General features: G+C 45.1%; 1 protein-coding gene across 1 annotated transcript; it reads right to left on the minus strand.

The window, feature by feature from the left end:
* Positions 1–6: 6 nt before the first annotated feature.
* Positions 7–6,057, minus strand: LOC125738855 (filensin). The gene is made up of 8 exons (XM_049008314.1): positions 5,621–6,057; positions 5,150–5,210; positions 4,566–4,661; positions 3,161–3,253; positions 2,620–2,730; positions 1,997–2,217; positions 1,442–1,533; positions 7–1,057 (listed from the first exon to the last, which is right to left on the minus strand). Exons 1-8 carry the CDS (start codon positions 6,016–6,018, stop codon positions 195–197), a joined length of 1,935 nt encoding a protein of 644 aa, XP_048864271.1. The 5' UTR covers positions 6,019–6,057; the 3' UTR covers positions 7–194.
* Between the last annotated feature and the right edge of the window lie 11,540 nt (positions 6,058–17,597).

Consider the following 17,597-nt stretch of genomic DNA (forward strand, 5'->3'; position numbering starts at 1 on the left):
ACCCCGATGAGTTAACATCCCCGAGAGCTGCTCTTACTTGGCTTGCATTCACGTTCCATGCCTCAGGTTCTGCGCGTTCTTATTTTAATGGTTTGTTTCTGTGGGAACTCTCTCTCCCAAGTTTGCAAACGTTAAAGGCACGGCGCACAAAAGCAGCAAGACTCTGCAACCAAGCCGGTTGCCAGTCGGAAGGTTCAGGGCGACCAGCCCATGGGCTTCTTCTTGCTGGTCTTCTCCACGATGGTCTCCACGATGGTGGCCGTCTCCTCGTAATCTCCAACTTTGTTGTCCCCGGAGATCTTCTCCACAGACTCCACCACCTCCACCTTTTCGTAGCTCATGGACGGCACAGATGGAGGGATGTTCCAAGTGTCAGGGGTGCCGTGCCCTCTGCGGCAGCTACTCTTATCTGGGGTCTTGCTCCTAGGGTGCTTTGGTCTTGGCTGGGAGCCCCTGTACTTTTCTCCGAGATGCGCTTCCTCATTGTTCCCCACGCCATTGTCCTCATGGTCAGTCTGCCACCTGGCACTACCCTGAACTTCCTCTCCATCCTCGGGGCAGGTCGGGGACACGGGGGCAGGAATGGGGCAGAGTGTCTTCTCTGTGTAGTTTGGAAACATCCTACCATCACAGATGGTAACAAACACGTGTCCCCCGGATGATGAGGAGGAACAAAAGCTTGGATGGATGTAGCTGGACTCTCCTGAGACCAGCACGTAGCGACCCTCGGCGTAGAAGTCGGCGATTGGTTCCTGCCTTGCATGCTGATGCATGCGCTCCTGAATGATGTTGCACAGCGTGTCGATGGCCTTACTGATCTGGGTTCCATCGGGGACATCCTCAGGGGACACAGGCGGGGACGTGAACGACTGTCCCGCATCCGTGACTCGTTCCTCGCCGTCTTCTGCCACATCCTCCAGCTCCACTCCAGCCTTCTCCTCTACTTCACTGTTCCTCACATTCTTGGGGCTGATTTCCTGCATCCTCAGCACCTTCTTGGCCAGGTTCTTCTGGCGAGGCTTGACATTGGTGATGTCCTGCACAGCCTGAGTGAAGTCTGCAATTCAGAATTACTTTTATTTACGAAGTAACGGGTGCAGATCTGCAGACGGCCCCTTTCTTGAAGGCTGGAGGTGACGGGGTGATGAAATTTGACAAATTACACTCACATTGGCTGTATCCTGCTGCATAAATAGGTAAAAATATAAGATATCAACTTGATCAGTGCAGGAATATAGATGTCAGTAGAGTGAATGAAGCTGATGGGGATGATGGCACTATGTTAACAATGTCACCTTCTTGTCGAAACATGTTTTTCGTTTGTACTGCTTTCTGAGGACTAAGTATTTAACTGGAGTTACTTGTACCCATTGCCAAAAGGTTTTTCAAAGTTTTAAGCCTTGGGGGGGGGCACATACAGAACTAATACTTGTTCCCTCACCTCTGCCCCTGCTCGTCACTGAGGTCATTGGCGTGTAGCGGTTGTCGGCGGTGAGCAGGGCGATGGGGGTCTCAATAATCACTGAATTCAGCCTACAAGCAATGGAGAACAGTGATGTTATGGGCAATCTCTTGCGCCATGCACTGTACCAGTGTCTTTGTATACCTCACAGAAAACAGTTCACCTCCTGATGGTGTTCAGCAGGCCTTCCAGTCGACCTTTTGATTTGCTAAAGAAAATTCTGCATAAAATTTCCTCATCCCTCTTTGTACTAGTCTCAAACGTATACTCACTAATACCCAAGTTGTAGGGAAACACTGCCATCTAGTGGCTAGTCCCAGAAAATGATCTGACTACCAGGACAGGTTAACTTCCATACTGCGTGGCTACAGTCACAGTTACCCATTAGTTACTAACTGATTTACATTGATTTCCTGATACGAAAGGTAAGTTGATCCCTAAATATAACATTTAACATTAGATTAATCAAATGATATGAAGAAATTCCATAGCTAAATCATGTTCCTGGGCTCCATGAATAGAAGGTACTAGCACCTTGTGCCTTCATTCTCGATGATTGTCCTGTAGCACTCCAGCTTGTTCTCCAGGGACGTCTGGTACATGGCCAGCTGGCGGCACTTGTTGGTGTACTTCTCCAGTGAACGCTCGGCCTCCTCGATCTCCTTCCGTAACGACTCGATCCTCTCGCCGCACAGCCGGATCTCCTCGTCGTAGCTCTCCTGCGTGGTCCTCGCCGCCTGCTCAAGTGTTGAAGTCTGAAAGGGAAATGAGTGTCTCCTCCGGGCAGCGCTGGGGGCCTCGTTTAAGACGATAGTTTTACTACCGCGAGGACTATGCTCATTATGTAAACAAAAAACAAGACTGGCACGGTCAATGACCAATTTCAAGGACTTCATATCCTACCATTAAACTAAAGTACCAACAGTCCGCAGAATAATTTGATAAGGTTATTTTATTGGATAATTTCTATTCCACAGCCTGGGAGTAGGTGAGCTGAAGATATATTGATAAGTTAAGGATTAGTATTAAAATGGCACAGACAGTACATGTATAATATATATGCTAATCACTATTAGGAATGTGCGCTTCCTGGAATTACAGGTGGCCTATAGGGGGCAGCAGGGAGCGATTCAGTTCTTGTTGCCGTGGCCACGCACCTCATCCTGCAGCCGTTGCTTCTGAGCTTCCAGCTGGCAGAGGGCAGTCTTGTACTCATCTAGCTGACTCTGCAGTGAGGGAACGCAGCTCTGGCCAAATGGCCGCTCCAGCTCCAGGACCGGAAAGACCACACAGAGGAAAGGAGTCCAACCCCAGGTCTCATATGTGCACCAGTGACAGTATAGCCTCGCTCAGCGATTAACAGTCCAAAAACAACCAGAACACTGGGTTAGTGGTTCTGTGGGTGGCGTTCACTTGCAAACAGTTGTTTCTGAGATAATATCTGGCACTGAAAAATAAATAGACGCACCAAAGCGCCATGTGTGCAGTTAGAAGAACCTCTTTCTGCCATTTTTGCAGTTGAATGGAGGGTGAATTTGCTGTTAAATAATTGCTGGTAAATTTAACCACTGACAAGTATAGTGACCTACATGGCAGTTCAATAAATGCTCCTTAATTTTTGGAAATAATTCTCCGGGGTCTTTATCCCTCTTTATCGTGTCAGACAAAATGCAGTGTAGGTTTGTGGCAAGGCCTCACCTCAGATGGCTTCTGGGAGACACTGTGTAATTGCTGGGGCACCAGAGTGATCTGCTTTAGAATTTTCACATAAGTCTGGATCTCTGCCAGATTCTGTAGGGTCAAAGGAAATGGATCAATCAACCACTGGATCAATTAATATGTGGCATCATGTGTAAGGGCTCTCTTATTTGGTCTATTCTTTGCGGTTTTTCCAGATATAATTGATTTGCATAAAATGAAAAAGATAAAATCTCTACCTGATTGATTCACATACTGCTATTAACAAGCCAGTGATGTGCTGTCAGACTTTTAAAGCATTGTTCAAAAATGCAATCAATTTCATACCCTGTTGGGCAATTATATTCAGTGGTAGTTAACGGTTCAGCCATTCGTGACTTGAGCAAGTAATGGGTATTAATATAAAGCAGAAACCCCATAAAACTACTATGTTAAGCAATTTGTTGACCAGTAGAAAACGTTCCATGCTTCTCCTAAGTATGTTATTAAGCATTTTAGTACCATTTCTGTTGCATGGGGCGCTAAGCAGTGATTGGTACGGTTTGTTTCTGATTAGCTCCTTTCAATACCCTCTCTGGGTTCATGAGTTCTCCCCCCCCCCCCCCCCCCCCCCCCGTCTGACAAATTGGTTTTGTAACGCAGAGACTGTATTGTGCGCCTTTGAAATGCCACAATGGTGGGTCACGTCCAGTTCCATTTCAGCACAGTCCCTTCAAAGCTTTTTGTCGGCTGTGCGACGCACAGGCGCTTCTGGAACATTCCACGGTGGCCGCTGGCGAGCCGGGGCCATTTTATAACCGCGCGGTGCTCTGTCTTTCTGCCATCATGCTGGGATGTTCCATGGGCATTTTTCCGGTTGACACTTGATATGTGGAGTCAATCTGAATGCAGTAACAGTGCTGGTCGAAGCCCCCATAGAGACCTACAAGCTTCACCATCCTCCCAGCACGAGAGGAAAGAAAAGCACCGGCTTGCTAAGTTAACATCCCCCCCCCACACACCAAAAGCTGGTGGCTGGTTATGTTACATACATACAGGCTGACCAGTACTGCTCAGTAATGTAATTATATTTAGCAATAAGGTAAATTTATATTTATATTTAGTTGAAAACAGACATGAAAAAAAAATGGTGTTTGTATGGCTCTCATGAAATATCGAGAGCCATTCAAAACAATTCACTATCATTGATTAAACTCTTTAAATAAATGCCACTTCAGTCTATTGTTTTTTTTTACAGGGTGTTTACAAACCCTTGGCACAAGCTGAATATAGCTACTGCTTGCACTCGCTTGCAGGGTAATATGGAGACTAGTAATATGTCAAGTTAATCAATTAAAGTGTATATTAAATGTATACATGCTTAACTGCAAGGCCAGCAAGTGGGTATTTCTGACTGACATCTTACCTTTTTGTTTCGGTCTCTGGTTGAGTTAATGTCATCCTGCAGGAACTGGGATTGGACCTGGTACTCAAGGTTCCTCAAGAGAGCTGCGTCAGCCTCCTGGGGGGGGGGGGGGGGATCAACAGAGAGATTGGTGATGCCAGAGGTGTGTTGGTTCCTCTTCTGCTCCGCAGCCTGTTTGATAATCCTGCAAATCTCTCTCGGATTTGTTCACTTAATTTCGGTTTCAAATCTGTCTTTCTGTCACTGCTGCAGAAAGTGCATCTATTCATGTGCGAGGAATTCAATGGTACGCTATTCTATACCTTCATCTGTCTGTGTCAGGGTGTCAGGTGGGCCTGCGGAGGGCCACCCCTAGTCACCACTGCCTCTAGGACTTTGCCCTGATGTCCGTCCCGGTGACAGACTGCTTCGAGGACTGTCCGGCCTTGCATTTCCCCCACTGACAGGTGGTCCCAGTCACAGCTGGGCCTCGATGGCACTCAGATTCAGTGACCACCTGCCCATGATGAGTGGCTCCCATGACAGATTGGCGTGACAGCAGCCCGATCACACCAACATCTGTTCAAACATGCCTCCAGTCTTACCTTGTTGAGGTGTTCAAGGGTGTCCCGTTGGCGTTGTTGGTATTCACACTCATTTCTATACCTGGGTGGTGGGGGGCGCAGAGGGTAAATCCAGATGGAAAGGATATGTGGTGAAACGTGGTAAGTCACCCTGTATTCATAGGTTGCTCCTATCAGAGTTCTTTAAGCAGTTCTGAGTAACACAGCCGAATCTTTGCCAAGAACCTGTGATATATTTGTAATATCTGGTTATATATATTATTCTGTAGAGCCAAGCACTTATCCTGGACAGCATGGATGGAGGAAACGCCAGAGGAACGTTCTGGCTGTTTGCTACTCCAGCCCTGCAATTACCACAAGGAATGGAGGATGTTTGCTTTAGAAGGGAGCTGCTTGACAAACATGATCTACGTTTGGCCTCAGACTGCACAAAGATGAACCATAACCATGGCTAAACTGAGCATGTAAACCTGCTAGTCACCTACTGCTCACCTGCTGCTGAAGTCTTCCAGCTTGCGTTCGGCCTCGTGCCTCTCCCGGTCCAGTCTGGCTTGCTCGGAGGACAGCTCACGGAGGCGTTGGCGGTGCAGGCTGATCTGCTCGCTGCAGGCCTCCCCCAGGCCTGACACCTCCTCCACGTGCTGCAGCATCTCCAGCTGCTTGCGGAAGACGGCGTTGCGCTGCTCCAGCATGCGTGCCCGCCCAATGCATCGGGCGAAACGCTCATTCAGCTCCTGCAGGCTCTCCATGCCTTGGACTGGGATGCCTGCCAGACCTGCGCCCCTGGAATGTTCCGGAGGTGGAACCTGCGGCTCTTCTGGCTCTTCAAAGACGTCAGGGCGCTCATACTGTTCCTTACAAACTTCCCGTCGGTAGCTGGTCATGTACATCTTGCTTGGTGATTCCTACTCGTCTCCTCAGTGTTCGTAGAGCCTGATAGCTGGTGTGCTCGCCCTGTGCTGCTGCAGGCCACACTGAGCGCTGCTCGCCGCACCCCTCGCCAAAAAATAGCCCACCCCACCCCCCTTTTGCAGTGCCCCAGTTGGCCCACTCGGCCTTTCCAGAGTCCAACTGCCCATTGTGGCCAAGGCACAGAAACTATGTGGCAGATGACGATGCGAAAATCAATAAAGTACGGCCAGGCCAGAGACAAATGTGTCCACTCAGCACCTTTCTGCATTATTTATTGTGTTTGGCCCTGAGCTGTTGGGGTTGGGGGGGCTGTTATTCTTATTCATAATCTCCCATATGACATCTCCAAAAAAAGAACTACGCAATTAAATTTTTTATTTTTTTTTACCGTTGTCCAACAACATCACTGAAGATCGTCTACTAGAACAATCTGACTCTTCTCTGACCTGCATTGTTCTCAGTGCTGTACGAAAAACAGGTTCCTGGCACCTATTGAGTCAGTTCAATCTGTACGACGAAAGCTACATAATAGAATGTCAAGCACGTAATAATTACGCCCACAAAGGCATGAAAACAGTACTTTTGAAATCACAGTGAGTGCTAACATGTTGTGCTACGACACTGGAGAAAAGGGGGTTCTACTCACACTATATGCCTTGGAAGTCCTTAGCATAGAGATTGTTATGTGACTGTAGGGCCCACAGGCATCTTTCAGGCCTGCTGTGTCATTTATCTAATCGGTAATCAGCAGGCAGAGTTACTGTACTGTATGGTCGGGTGACCTGGCTATGTCTTCCACAGTTCATTGGATTGGTCATGTAAGGGTAGAAGAGGTTTGTTTTTGTCTGTGTTTTAAATGAGCATGAATTCAAAATAAACTGCATGGCGTTTTCTAAAAGCTCTAGCTGAGCGATTGTGCTACTTTGAAAATCAGCCGTGATTCCTGAGTCCTCACAGGACACAAGAAGGTTAGGCTCAAACATTCGGAAAGCATCATTTAAAAGCCATCAGAGTTCAAAAGCACAAAATCAGCCCGTCATCGCATCCCACGTTAAGTGAGCAAAAAGGTATCGTTTTTCAAGTGTCCCACTGGGAAGCACCCAATGTTGGCAGACTGCTTATTTCCGATGCCTTGGCTGTTTTCCAAATTATGGTACACGTGTTTGCAATACGGCAGGATAATCCACTGATCTCAGGCATCGTCCAGATTCTAATTAAAAGAGCACTGCTGCTCTAATTGCTTTTCTGTTAATTACCACTCCAATAGGAAGTATGCCTTATGCACTGGCAAGAACATTCCTGTTCAAGATGGATGCACAGGTGGAGTAGAACATGTAGCGAGGTGAAGCTGCGGCCTACATACAGATACATAATAAGTGTAGGGGTGGAGATCAGATCATATTCTTTCAAGGTGTGGATGTGTCTTATATGAGTTTAATTGGCTCTTGATAGGGTGAACTGCTGTCCAATCATACTACACATTCGATCCACTGCATCTAAATTTATGCTTTGTGCCCCCCCCCCAGGTACAGAAATAAGTGTGAATACCAGCAACAGCTGCAGTGCCCCCCCCCAGACCACCTCAACAAGGTAAGACCTGTCCTCAGAATCAGTTCCAATTTTGAAGCCAGAAGAAAGATCAAAGGAGAGAGAGAAGCATGATTGTTCAAACTGCTATTTCCCACCACGTCCTGGGCAGCATGCACTCCATCCCTGTGTCCTGTGTCACATGAGATAAGCTCCAGGCCTCCTTCGACCCAAATAAGGGTAAATGGTTAGATGATAGATGGATTGATAGATGAATGACTGAATTGCGGATTCCAGCTGTGCTGTTCTTCCAGTTACAGAAAATGACAGGAAGCGTTTCGCCATTTTCGGTCTCAGTCAATCGTGCTCTGCTGGCTCCTCTCCTTTTTCAGATGTGCCTTTGGCAGTCTGCACAACACTTTTATCTGCAAGCTGAAAGACTCTCCAATTTTACATCTCTCCTCTTTTCCTTTAATGCATGCCTATCAAAGGCCCATTCACATTTATAGTGAAGAGCCATGAAAATGTTTTTGCTACATTTGCACATAACCTAAGGGAAATGCTTTCATTTAAAGATTGGGGGAATGAAACGGATGTCCAGGTTCCTACGCTTTTGTGATTTCAATAAATTAAGAACTACACAAATACTACTGGTTTGGTGTAAAAAAAAAAACTAATTTCAAAAGTATATTCATTTTGAATCCCAACGAAGACATGAAAACAAATCGCATGCATGCCTTTGTCCTGTAAGAGGCAAGATCATTGGTCATTCTATAAGATGGAAGATCATTGGTCATTCTGTAAGAGGCAAGCTCATTGGTCGATCAAATGCACAGTTAAATAAAGAATAGCACCTCTTTGAAGCTTACACCCCTTACCTACTTCTGATGCTGGGCGTGTTAACAGTCCGCGCCAAACAAACAAGCCATCCCACCTGCCCACGCTCACTCTCTTACGCTGACCATTATTCTTCAGAAACACTGTGGTTAAGAAAAAGAAATGGAACAGCCGACGTTTTCATCAACAGGACGGATGAGCGTAAAGGAAATTGAATTACACAGGCTAACATCCAATTTGTCAAAGCAGCCTGTGATGTGGAACACGGGGGGCAGCTTGAATTTCACTCGCAAGCGTGTAAGTGCATTGAAGAATGCCCTGAAATGATTTTTGTGAAACCAGGCATAAAATCAGAAAGCTGCAATCTCTAAGAAAAGTGACATAAAGTATTTGCGTATGTTATTAATTAAAAAGTAATCAGGACATTAAAATGGAAGTGACACTCCTTGGTGACAGTCATTCGCGAGTGACGGATGGAAAGTGTGAGCTTTGTTAATCATGACCAGTGTAGAGACTCCGTCGAAACGCCCATCTCATAAGGGTCCCAGAAAGGTCAGCTGCATCATATTGAACGTTTATCAGGTCCTTTGGGAAGGAGGCGTCATTACAGAGGCTTGAGGGGTAAACGGGGGTATGAGTTTGCTTTCTCAATTTCCCTCCTCGGGATCACGGTGAGAGATGAACAGCAGCACCATCTTTATGACCTGAGCACCTGTAGGGCTCTACTTCCAGCTGCATTTGCAGTCACACGCTAATATTCAGATAAGCAGCATTTCACGGCAAAATTAAAAATGAAATTGCGGACAAGACAACATGACAATTCAAGCTGAGAGCAGCAGTGCAGAATAAGTAAAGGCGTGTTTGTGGAAAATGGCAGCGATCAAGGATCATCACACCAAGACCAGCACTTCAAGGGTTTAATTCCGTCTTCCAAATTCCATCCCGTCGTATAGATTAGACTCTCGGACGACTTCCAACCTATTAAAGAGGGCCTACAAAGATGGCCGATCTTCCATCAATGTATGACTCGCATCAGTCTTAGGAACACAGAAAGCACGAACAGACATCTGCCAAAGGGTTATATATTTATCTGTTAAGGTTTTAGTGTAGTTTGCTATAAAGCTTAAAACACTCAAAAGTTCACTGCATATAATTATATTTATACTTATTGTTGAAATGAAAGGTTTGTACTGGTGAAAAGTATTTAAGTGTTTCTCTATTATTACTCTACAATAAATTTGAATGAAACTATTATCTTGACATTTCTGTCATCTTACTATAACTGTAATAAAGTAGGAATAGTATAACTGTTATTACTGTATCAGATGCATGTTACATAATTGTTTTTTGTGATGTCTTGCACATTCAATAAATGGAAGAGAGAAAGAATGTTTTGAAAAGTGAGGAAAGTCTTGGAAATAAGATATGGCTGTTATAGGTGTCTGTTTCTTCCAATGATTTTTTTTCTGGGAGATGTTTTAAAACAGTAAACAACATACTGACAGCAGAACTTTGGACGCTTTACGTAAAGCACCCCCAGTCATCATAATGCATTATAGATACCTTTCTATTGCATTATAATGCATTCATAAAGTATTATATACAGGGCTATAACTATTCATAAAAAGGCATATGGCTTATACTGTCCATTGTAATGCATTACGAAGGTATCTACAGTGCATTATAGCTGAGAGCTTCACAGAGGATTCATAATGCATAATAACAATGTCTATAATCATTTATGCCTTTTTATAAATATTTATAGCCATGTTTGTATTGCTTTGAAAATGCATTATAATGCACTATGAAGGTATGTGTAATGCATTATGGTGACTGCGTTAAGTATTACGAACTTTGTTCTTATTTTGTTCATCCTTTATTATCTGGAAGCTACTGCAGTGAGTGTAGAATCTTGTTTCTCTGGCTGTGCTCCACCTTGCTGGAATAGGCTGGAATATTGGAGTGAGAATCTCCCAAGACTGGGCTCAGAGCCGCATCTTCTCCTCCATCAATCACCAGACGATAAATGCACTCGCTGGGAGAGATTAGGGTCCTGTCAGCTCCACAAGTTGAGCCCTTCTGCTTACAGAGCTGCCCAGGAGCATTTCACTCCATCGAAGAACATTTTCAAAGAAAATAACCATCAATCCACCTAATGGTAAATTTAGTGGACAATAAAAACACTAAGAAAACGTTATCTAAAGTGTATCATTTTCACTGCATTGCCGGTGAAATGCCATTCTGAGGTACCGTCAGTAAACCATATGCTCAGTCTTCAAGAAGTGCACAGCTGATGCACTGAATCAGCCCCTGACCCCATGGCTGGCAAAGAAGCCACAAAGAACTATTTGATGCAGGTTTGATTGCAGTGAAACTTGTATTCAAGCAAACTCAAAGAATACTGGCACCAGGCTGCTCTAATTTAAATCTCCCATGGCTCCACCAAAGATAAACGACAAATGTTCTGTTCGGTCGGGAGGAGGCATGTTGTAGCTGGGAGGCTTGGCTGGCTCAGGTGTGAGGCAGGCTGGATGAGTCGAACAGGAGCGGCCCGAGTTGAAGCAGTGGCGCGGTGAGCAAGAGGGCGACAGTCAGAGGCAACAGGCCCTGTCTGTGGAAGCGGAGCTGCTCAGCCATGAGGAGGTGCGTCGTATCTTAGAGGCCCACGTTGCCCAAGAGTGCTGGACTAGGATGAGGGGCAACTGTGGGAAGACATGGAGAATAATCAGCGCACCCTGGAGAAGTTATGTAAGCAGCTAGCCTGCTGGCAGCATGAGCACAGATGCCTGGAGAAGGAGGCCAAGGCTGCTGAGACCGCAGAGGCTGTGCTGCTCAGCCACGAGGGGGTACACCTTGCTCTGGAGGCCCAGCTGACTTAGTACCACTGTGAGCTGGAGGAAGCAGCATGGCCAGTACCATTGGGACCTGGAGCGACTGCTTGCGGCCACCCGATCTAGGGAGCAGAAGGTTCCCTCTAAGCTGCGTAAGGGGAAGGGTTGGCACCCGGGGGAACTTGCAATGCCTGCACCTGCCAGGACTCATAAGCCAGGCCAGTGCTTGAGAGCAGACGATTCCCCCATCGCACCTGCAGCTGCCACGGGGGACTGGGACTTCTTTCAGAGTTGCGATGGGAACTTGGTGTGGAGGGTTGCTGGGACGGCTGACCATTGCGGGGACGGGGGGGTTGGGGGGGTGCGGGGGACAGTGTAGTGCCAGTGAGATGGCTCTGCACAGTGGAGCCTATTAATATTTCCCAGCATGCTCACAAACCGTATAAATAGCCCCAATACCGTTTTGATATGATCCAGAAATACATGATTGATAAACCCTTGAGAAAAAAAAACCCTCATGAGAGACAAAATGCAGAATGACACTGTTTTCAGCCAAAGATTTCGCAATTATTGAAATACAGCTTAAATGTGCAGGAAAAGGAACAAAAACAGCTTCAAAAATACTGGATTTTTTTTTAAATGTTCCATACAGAGAGGGTTAAGAAACACATCACACATAAATCGCCCTGTATGGCATTAACCCTTTCAACACCCAATAACACATGGTGCTACACAGCTTTTCAATTTACTGCCTTGAAAGCCCTCTGTGAGTTTTGTGTACTTTATTCTTGCTTAATATCCATTGATTGATTCTGACTGAACACATACTGAGACACAGAAGGTCAGTAAAGTAATTTAGCGGTCTGTCTTCTTCTCCAGTCTGAGACAATTTCTGACCAATATGCTGTGATCTTCAGTAAGCCTAACAATAAAATGTGTGTGTTTTTTTTAAGTCTCAGAGGTGCTCTATATGTGAAAATCTGCCAAATCATCTGGATGTCACGAACGCTGGTGTGCAGTGTTAGTCCATGCATACAGTTGTGTTCAAAATTATTCAAGCCCCAATGCTGTAAAGGGTTTTAGGGAATTCAGTGTACATTTGCAATTGTGTTCAGAATGAAATCTTACAAGGACTTTTTAAAGAACCAAATGCAACTAAAATGACATCAATTGTTTTTGTAAAACAGTATTAAATGTTTTTTTGTGATTTCTTCATTGACACAATTATTCAACCCCTTAAAGACTACCACTCTTAAGAACAGAGGTTCATTCAAGTGTTTTCGATCAGGTATTGAAAACACCTATGGATGTCAACGAGCAGCAATCAAGCATAATAAGCACCAATTAGGCAGATTTAAAATGACTGTGATACTCAGCTCCTTCTAGACATTTACTGGTGTGTTGACAAACATGGTGAAGTCAAGAGAATGGTCCAGGAAGACAAGAGAAGAGGTGATTTCTCTTAACAGGAAGGGCAATGGCTATAAGAAGATTGCAAAGATGTTAAACATTCCAAGAGACACCATAGGAAGCATCATTCGCAAATTCAAGGCAAAGGGCACTGTTGAAACGCTACCTGGTCGTGGCAGAAAGAAGATGCTGACTTCAACTGCTGTGTGCTACCTGAAGTGCAAAGTGGAGAAAAGTCCCCGTGTGACTGCTGAGGAACTGAAAAAAGATTTGTCAGATGCGGGGACTGAAGTTTCAGCTCAGACAATAAGGCGCACACTGCGTAATGAAGGCCTCCATGCCAGAACTCCCAGGCGCACCCCCTTGCTGTCTCCAAAGAATAAGAAGAGTCGACTGCAGTATGCCAAAAGTCATGTGGACAAACCACAAAAGTTTTGGGATAGTGTTCTGTGGACTGATGAAACAAAATTAGAACTGTTTGGGCCCATGGATCAACGCTATGTTTGGAGGAGGAAGAACAAGGCCTATGAAGAAAAGAACACCTTGCCTACTGTGACGCATGGCGGGGGGTCAATCATGCTTTGGGGCTGTTTTGCTTCTGCAGGTACAGGGAAGCTTCAGCGTGTGCAAGGTACCATGAATTCCCTTCAGTACCAGGAGATATTGTAAGAAAATGTGATGCAGTCCATCACAAACCTGAGGCTTGGGAGACGTTGGACCTTTCAACAGGACAATGATCCCAAGCGTACCTCCAAGTCCACTAGAGCATGGTTGCAGAATAAAGGCTGGAACATTTTGGAGTGGCCATCGCAGTCACCAGACTTAAATCCGATTGAGAACCTCTGGTGGGACTTAAAGAAAGCAGTTGCAGCGCGCAAGCCTAAGAATCTGACTGAACTGGAGGCTTTTGCCCATGAAGAATGGGCTAAGATACCCGTAGATCGCTGCAAGACACTTGTGTCAAGCTATGCTTCGCGTTTAAAAGCTGTTATAACTGGAAAAGGATGTTGTACTAAGTACTAAGAATGAATGTCACTTGGGGGTTGAATAAAACTGATAATGATGTGAGCACAGAAAAGACATTTGTGGTTATTTCATTATAAATGTTATATTTCTCTGACTTACAAGTGCCTCTTTGATTTAATTGTAAACAAGATGACTGAAATGATCAAAATCAACATCAAACTGGCCAAAACACTCAATTTCAGTGGGGGTTGAATAATTTTGAACACAACTGTATATCCTGTAAAAAAACAAAACAAAATAAGGACTGTATTAATTTCCATTTTCACTCATTTTTACGCTCAAGAAACATACTTAGTGGAACTCCCAAAAGACTAATAATTGGGAAAAATAATCATAAATTGGTAAATTCAATCTGCCAGAAATTGCTGATACAAGACACTGTGGGTGTTTTCTTACTATCACAGAAGTACCGTACGATACATACGGTATTATTGGGTCACAGAGTGTGCTGCCCTTGCTAGTCCAACATGTGTTGACAGAGAGTTCACTGTCAGGGCGTCCGTTCTTCGTTTAAACATGTATCAGTAAACCTGGGGGATGAGTTCCAGGCATTTGGGATATTTATCCAGGCTGCAGCAGACCTCCCCTCTGGCCTGTGCAGAACGCAGCGCACTGCTGTGATTGCGGCTTCCTGGGGCGGATGGTGGAGATCAGAGGCAATGTGCCAATCGATTTAGTTAGATCCATCCCTACCCAATATTCCGTAAAAATGTAACGTATAAATAAATTACTCAGTCAATCTACAGTGTGCCTACATTGACTGTGAATAACACGTCGTAAAACTTGCAGTAAACTTGCAGTCAGGGTAAATCTGGCCAAAGAGCGAGCTTCCTCCATCTGATCACATCTTTAAATCCTCTCCCCTGTCCCTCTACGCATCATCGATGATTGTGACACTCACTACTCACTTCTTAGCGGCAGCAATCAAGGTTAGCGATCTTAAGCTGTTTATAATAGCTAGCCAAGTAAATGTGCTACTGCAAAGCAACTGAACTGCCTGCGTTGTTGTCCCGCATACATACAATAATGCTACATTAGCGTAAAACTGTCAAAATATAACACGCGCATTTCTGCTTGGGTAGCTATGCAATCAGTGTGTGAGCACAGACATACTATGAGGCTGCATTTGGAATTTATGTTAATGTTAGTTAGCTGACCAGTGATGGTTTGGTGCCTCATCCTGAGTTGTTCCTTGCCTTGCAACTGTAGCCTGGGACTGACCCCTTACAGTTATAGTAAATAGTTCAGTGTATTTGTCATGTATTGTACTATTAGCGGGTGTATCGTAATGTTGTGTACAGTGTTCCATGTTATGTGCTGTAAATAGAGGTGTGTGTGGGCCCACCGTGTGTTGTTGGAGTAGTTGGGAAGGCCACTCCAGTGGGCACTGTGTGTTGGGAGCGTTGGTGGATACTGCTCTTGCTTGGTCCAGTTAAGAGCTGTTCATAAAAGGCGCTCCTGGTTAATTGAAGCTGTTTCGCTTGCTTCCTGCATCTGCATTGCCTGGGTCTGCAGGTCAGTACATCATGTTCTTCGACTCATGTGTGTGGTTTTGAAAAGGTGCCTACACACGAATGTGGTCTGCACTACGCCCCTGGTTGGGATTACTGTGGTTCTTTGGCTCTGTCAATGTAAGGGGAAGGACTCAGAGGGCCCGGGGACAGACCATCTGCTGTCTTTGGTTTTGTCTTCACAAAAGGTGATATTTTACATTTATTTTCTTTTATTTTTTGTTTGTTTTATGCTTTTTTAAATCAGCAATTTCCATCCTTCAATTTCCTTCTATTTTCCACTGATACTGTCATGGTAGTATCACATCAGTAGGGTAGAGTATTAAACAAAAACTGGAAAATACATCCAATGGCTTAAGTGCCTTACATATCTACTGGCACCCAGAGTGTGTATTTTAAGCTGTGTGGGTGAAATTTCTTTGTTGTTTTCGGTCACTTTTACGGGCACCTAACCAAATCAATCCTGAGAGCTTCCAGTCAGTGCAGGGTCATTGTCCATCACCCGCCAACCAGCAAAGTGGTCTGGGTTCAAATTCACATGGGAGTTTAAGCTGAATACAAATTTTCCTTGTTTTGGAACTTTGCACACCAGCTGTGAATGAAATGGGCTGAATTTAATCGATATGAGACCTGGGTGGGACACACGTACCCAGCAGTGGTATTTATCACCATCCCAAGAAGGTCACGAGGGAGGGGCGGGGCACAGATGGGATAATTTTTAGACAAACACTGCATGTTTTGGACTGTGAGAGGAAACCAGTATACCCAGAAGAAACCGGTGTGAAAATTTGGAAAGTGTGAAAATGGGGACAACTGCGACTGTCCCGGATGACAATCAAGACCCAGGCCTTTAATGACTTCTTATGCACGGCCATCGGCAATGTGTCTCTCTGCAGAGAGAATGTCAACTGCGTCGAGGAGTTTACTTACCTCGGCAGTGACATTCATGTCTGTGGTGACTCTTCTATGAAGTCTGTAGGATTGGGGGGATTATGAGGTCGCTGGAAAGGGGTGCGTGGCGATCTTTGTAAGTCTTTACAGCCCTGACGCTCCCTGTCTTGCTGTGTGGCTGTGAGACATGGACGCTATCCAGTGAGCTGAGACACAGACAGGACTCGTTCGGTACCGCGTCCCTGCGGAGAATCCTTGAGTATCCCTGGTTCGCCTTTGTGTTCAACAAGTGGTTGCTCAGGGAGTCCTGAATGAGGCACATTACTTGCATTGTGAGGGAGCATCAGTTATATTACTCAAGCCGTGTGGTGCCTGTACCGGCGCTTGCTCCCCGACCTGACCTGACCTGGGCTGGGGGGGCGTGTGGGGGGGGGGGGGGGGGGTCACAGTGCCACAAACGGAGCTGCCAGACTGACATCCCTTTACATATTCAATGTTTTAAAAAAGGGTTACTGGTTCTGTTATATTACGGATCTTTTAATGTTTTTTTTTTGTCATATTAATTGTTTCTGATGAAACTCCCAAGTAATCACAAGGATACACCAAAAATAAGTGTGAATCCATAGCTCACCACATTTTTCTAAGAGTTATGATACCCGTCCAAAAGCTATACTGTAGCTCACATTCTGAACAGGCATCCAAAAGATTTTACCGTAACATAAAGAGCTTCATTTTTTTTAATTCTTGGGGCAAAATAATGAAGCTTAGCAAAGCTGGCTCCTTGGCAGCTTGTGATATATTGCCTCGATTCCCTTTGCTTTCTGCTAAATAAACAAATGACAATCAATTGATTTGAATAATTGTAGAGAGGTGCCGTAATGGGTTGCTTTAGAGGGGAATACGACATGCATGATAACCAAGAGAACAGACAGCGGTCTCAGACTTTAACGCTGTCATTTACCCAAAAAATCCAGACTATCCAATGAAAAGCTTGCCGTGACATTTCTCCAAGCAAGCGCTGCTCCAGAGGTGAGTGTCGTAAGTAAGCATGACTCACTTGTCAATTAAATATTCTGGTTCATCTCTTCCATTGTAAACACTATAGTGAAAACCGATGTCGTAAATATTTCATAAGGGCGCAAAAACAAATCAGAATTATTCAACCTTCACAGACCCAAAAAAACATGCAAACACGATTTAAAAAAGGGGTTGGGGCTCTCTTCAAAATAATGCAACTTTAAGTGAAATTCGCGTAGTGGTTTAAACGGTTACTGTAACAGTAGACTTTCTGCGCTTGGTAATTTGCGCGTTTAAATGCATGCATGGAAATCTGTAGTATCTCAACAAAAAAGTGCTAGGCGAACGGAGAATCTGCGTCAGAAATTGGGATTTTAAATTGCAGACGTAATTGCCTTGAGTGCCACGGCAGACTGGCGCAGCGCTCACTACTGGGAGGTTCTCCTGAGCGCCGAGCCGCACCAATCCGCTTCATAGCACTGAAGTACAGCGCAGTCTTTGCGAAGG

Source organism: Brienomyrus brachyistius, chromosome 3 (genome assembly GCF_023856365.1).
Source record: "Brienomyrus brachyistius isolate T26 chromosome 3, BBRACH_0.4, whole genome shotgun sequence".
Taxonomy (NCBI): Eukaryota; Metazoa; Chordata; class Actinopteri; order Osteoglossiformes; family Mormyridae; genus Brienomyrus; species Brienomyrus brachyistius.

Coding starts and splice junctions, on each gene's coding strand:
- LOC125738855 (XM_049008314.1), bottom strand. CDS start 6,018: ATGTACATGACCAGCTACCGACGGGAAGTTTGTAAGGAACAGTATGAG. Junction 2,731..3,160: donor TCTCCCAGAAGCCATCTGAG/GTGAGGCCTTGC, acceptor CCGGTCCTGGAG/CTGGAGCGGCCATTTGGCCA. Junction 1,058..1,441: donor AGTGACGAGCAGGGGCAGAG/GTGAGGGAACAA, acceptor TCTGAATTGCAG/ACTTCACTCAGGCTGTGCAG.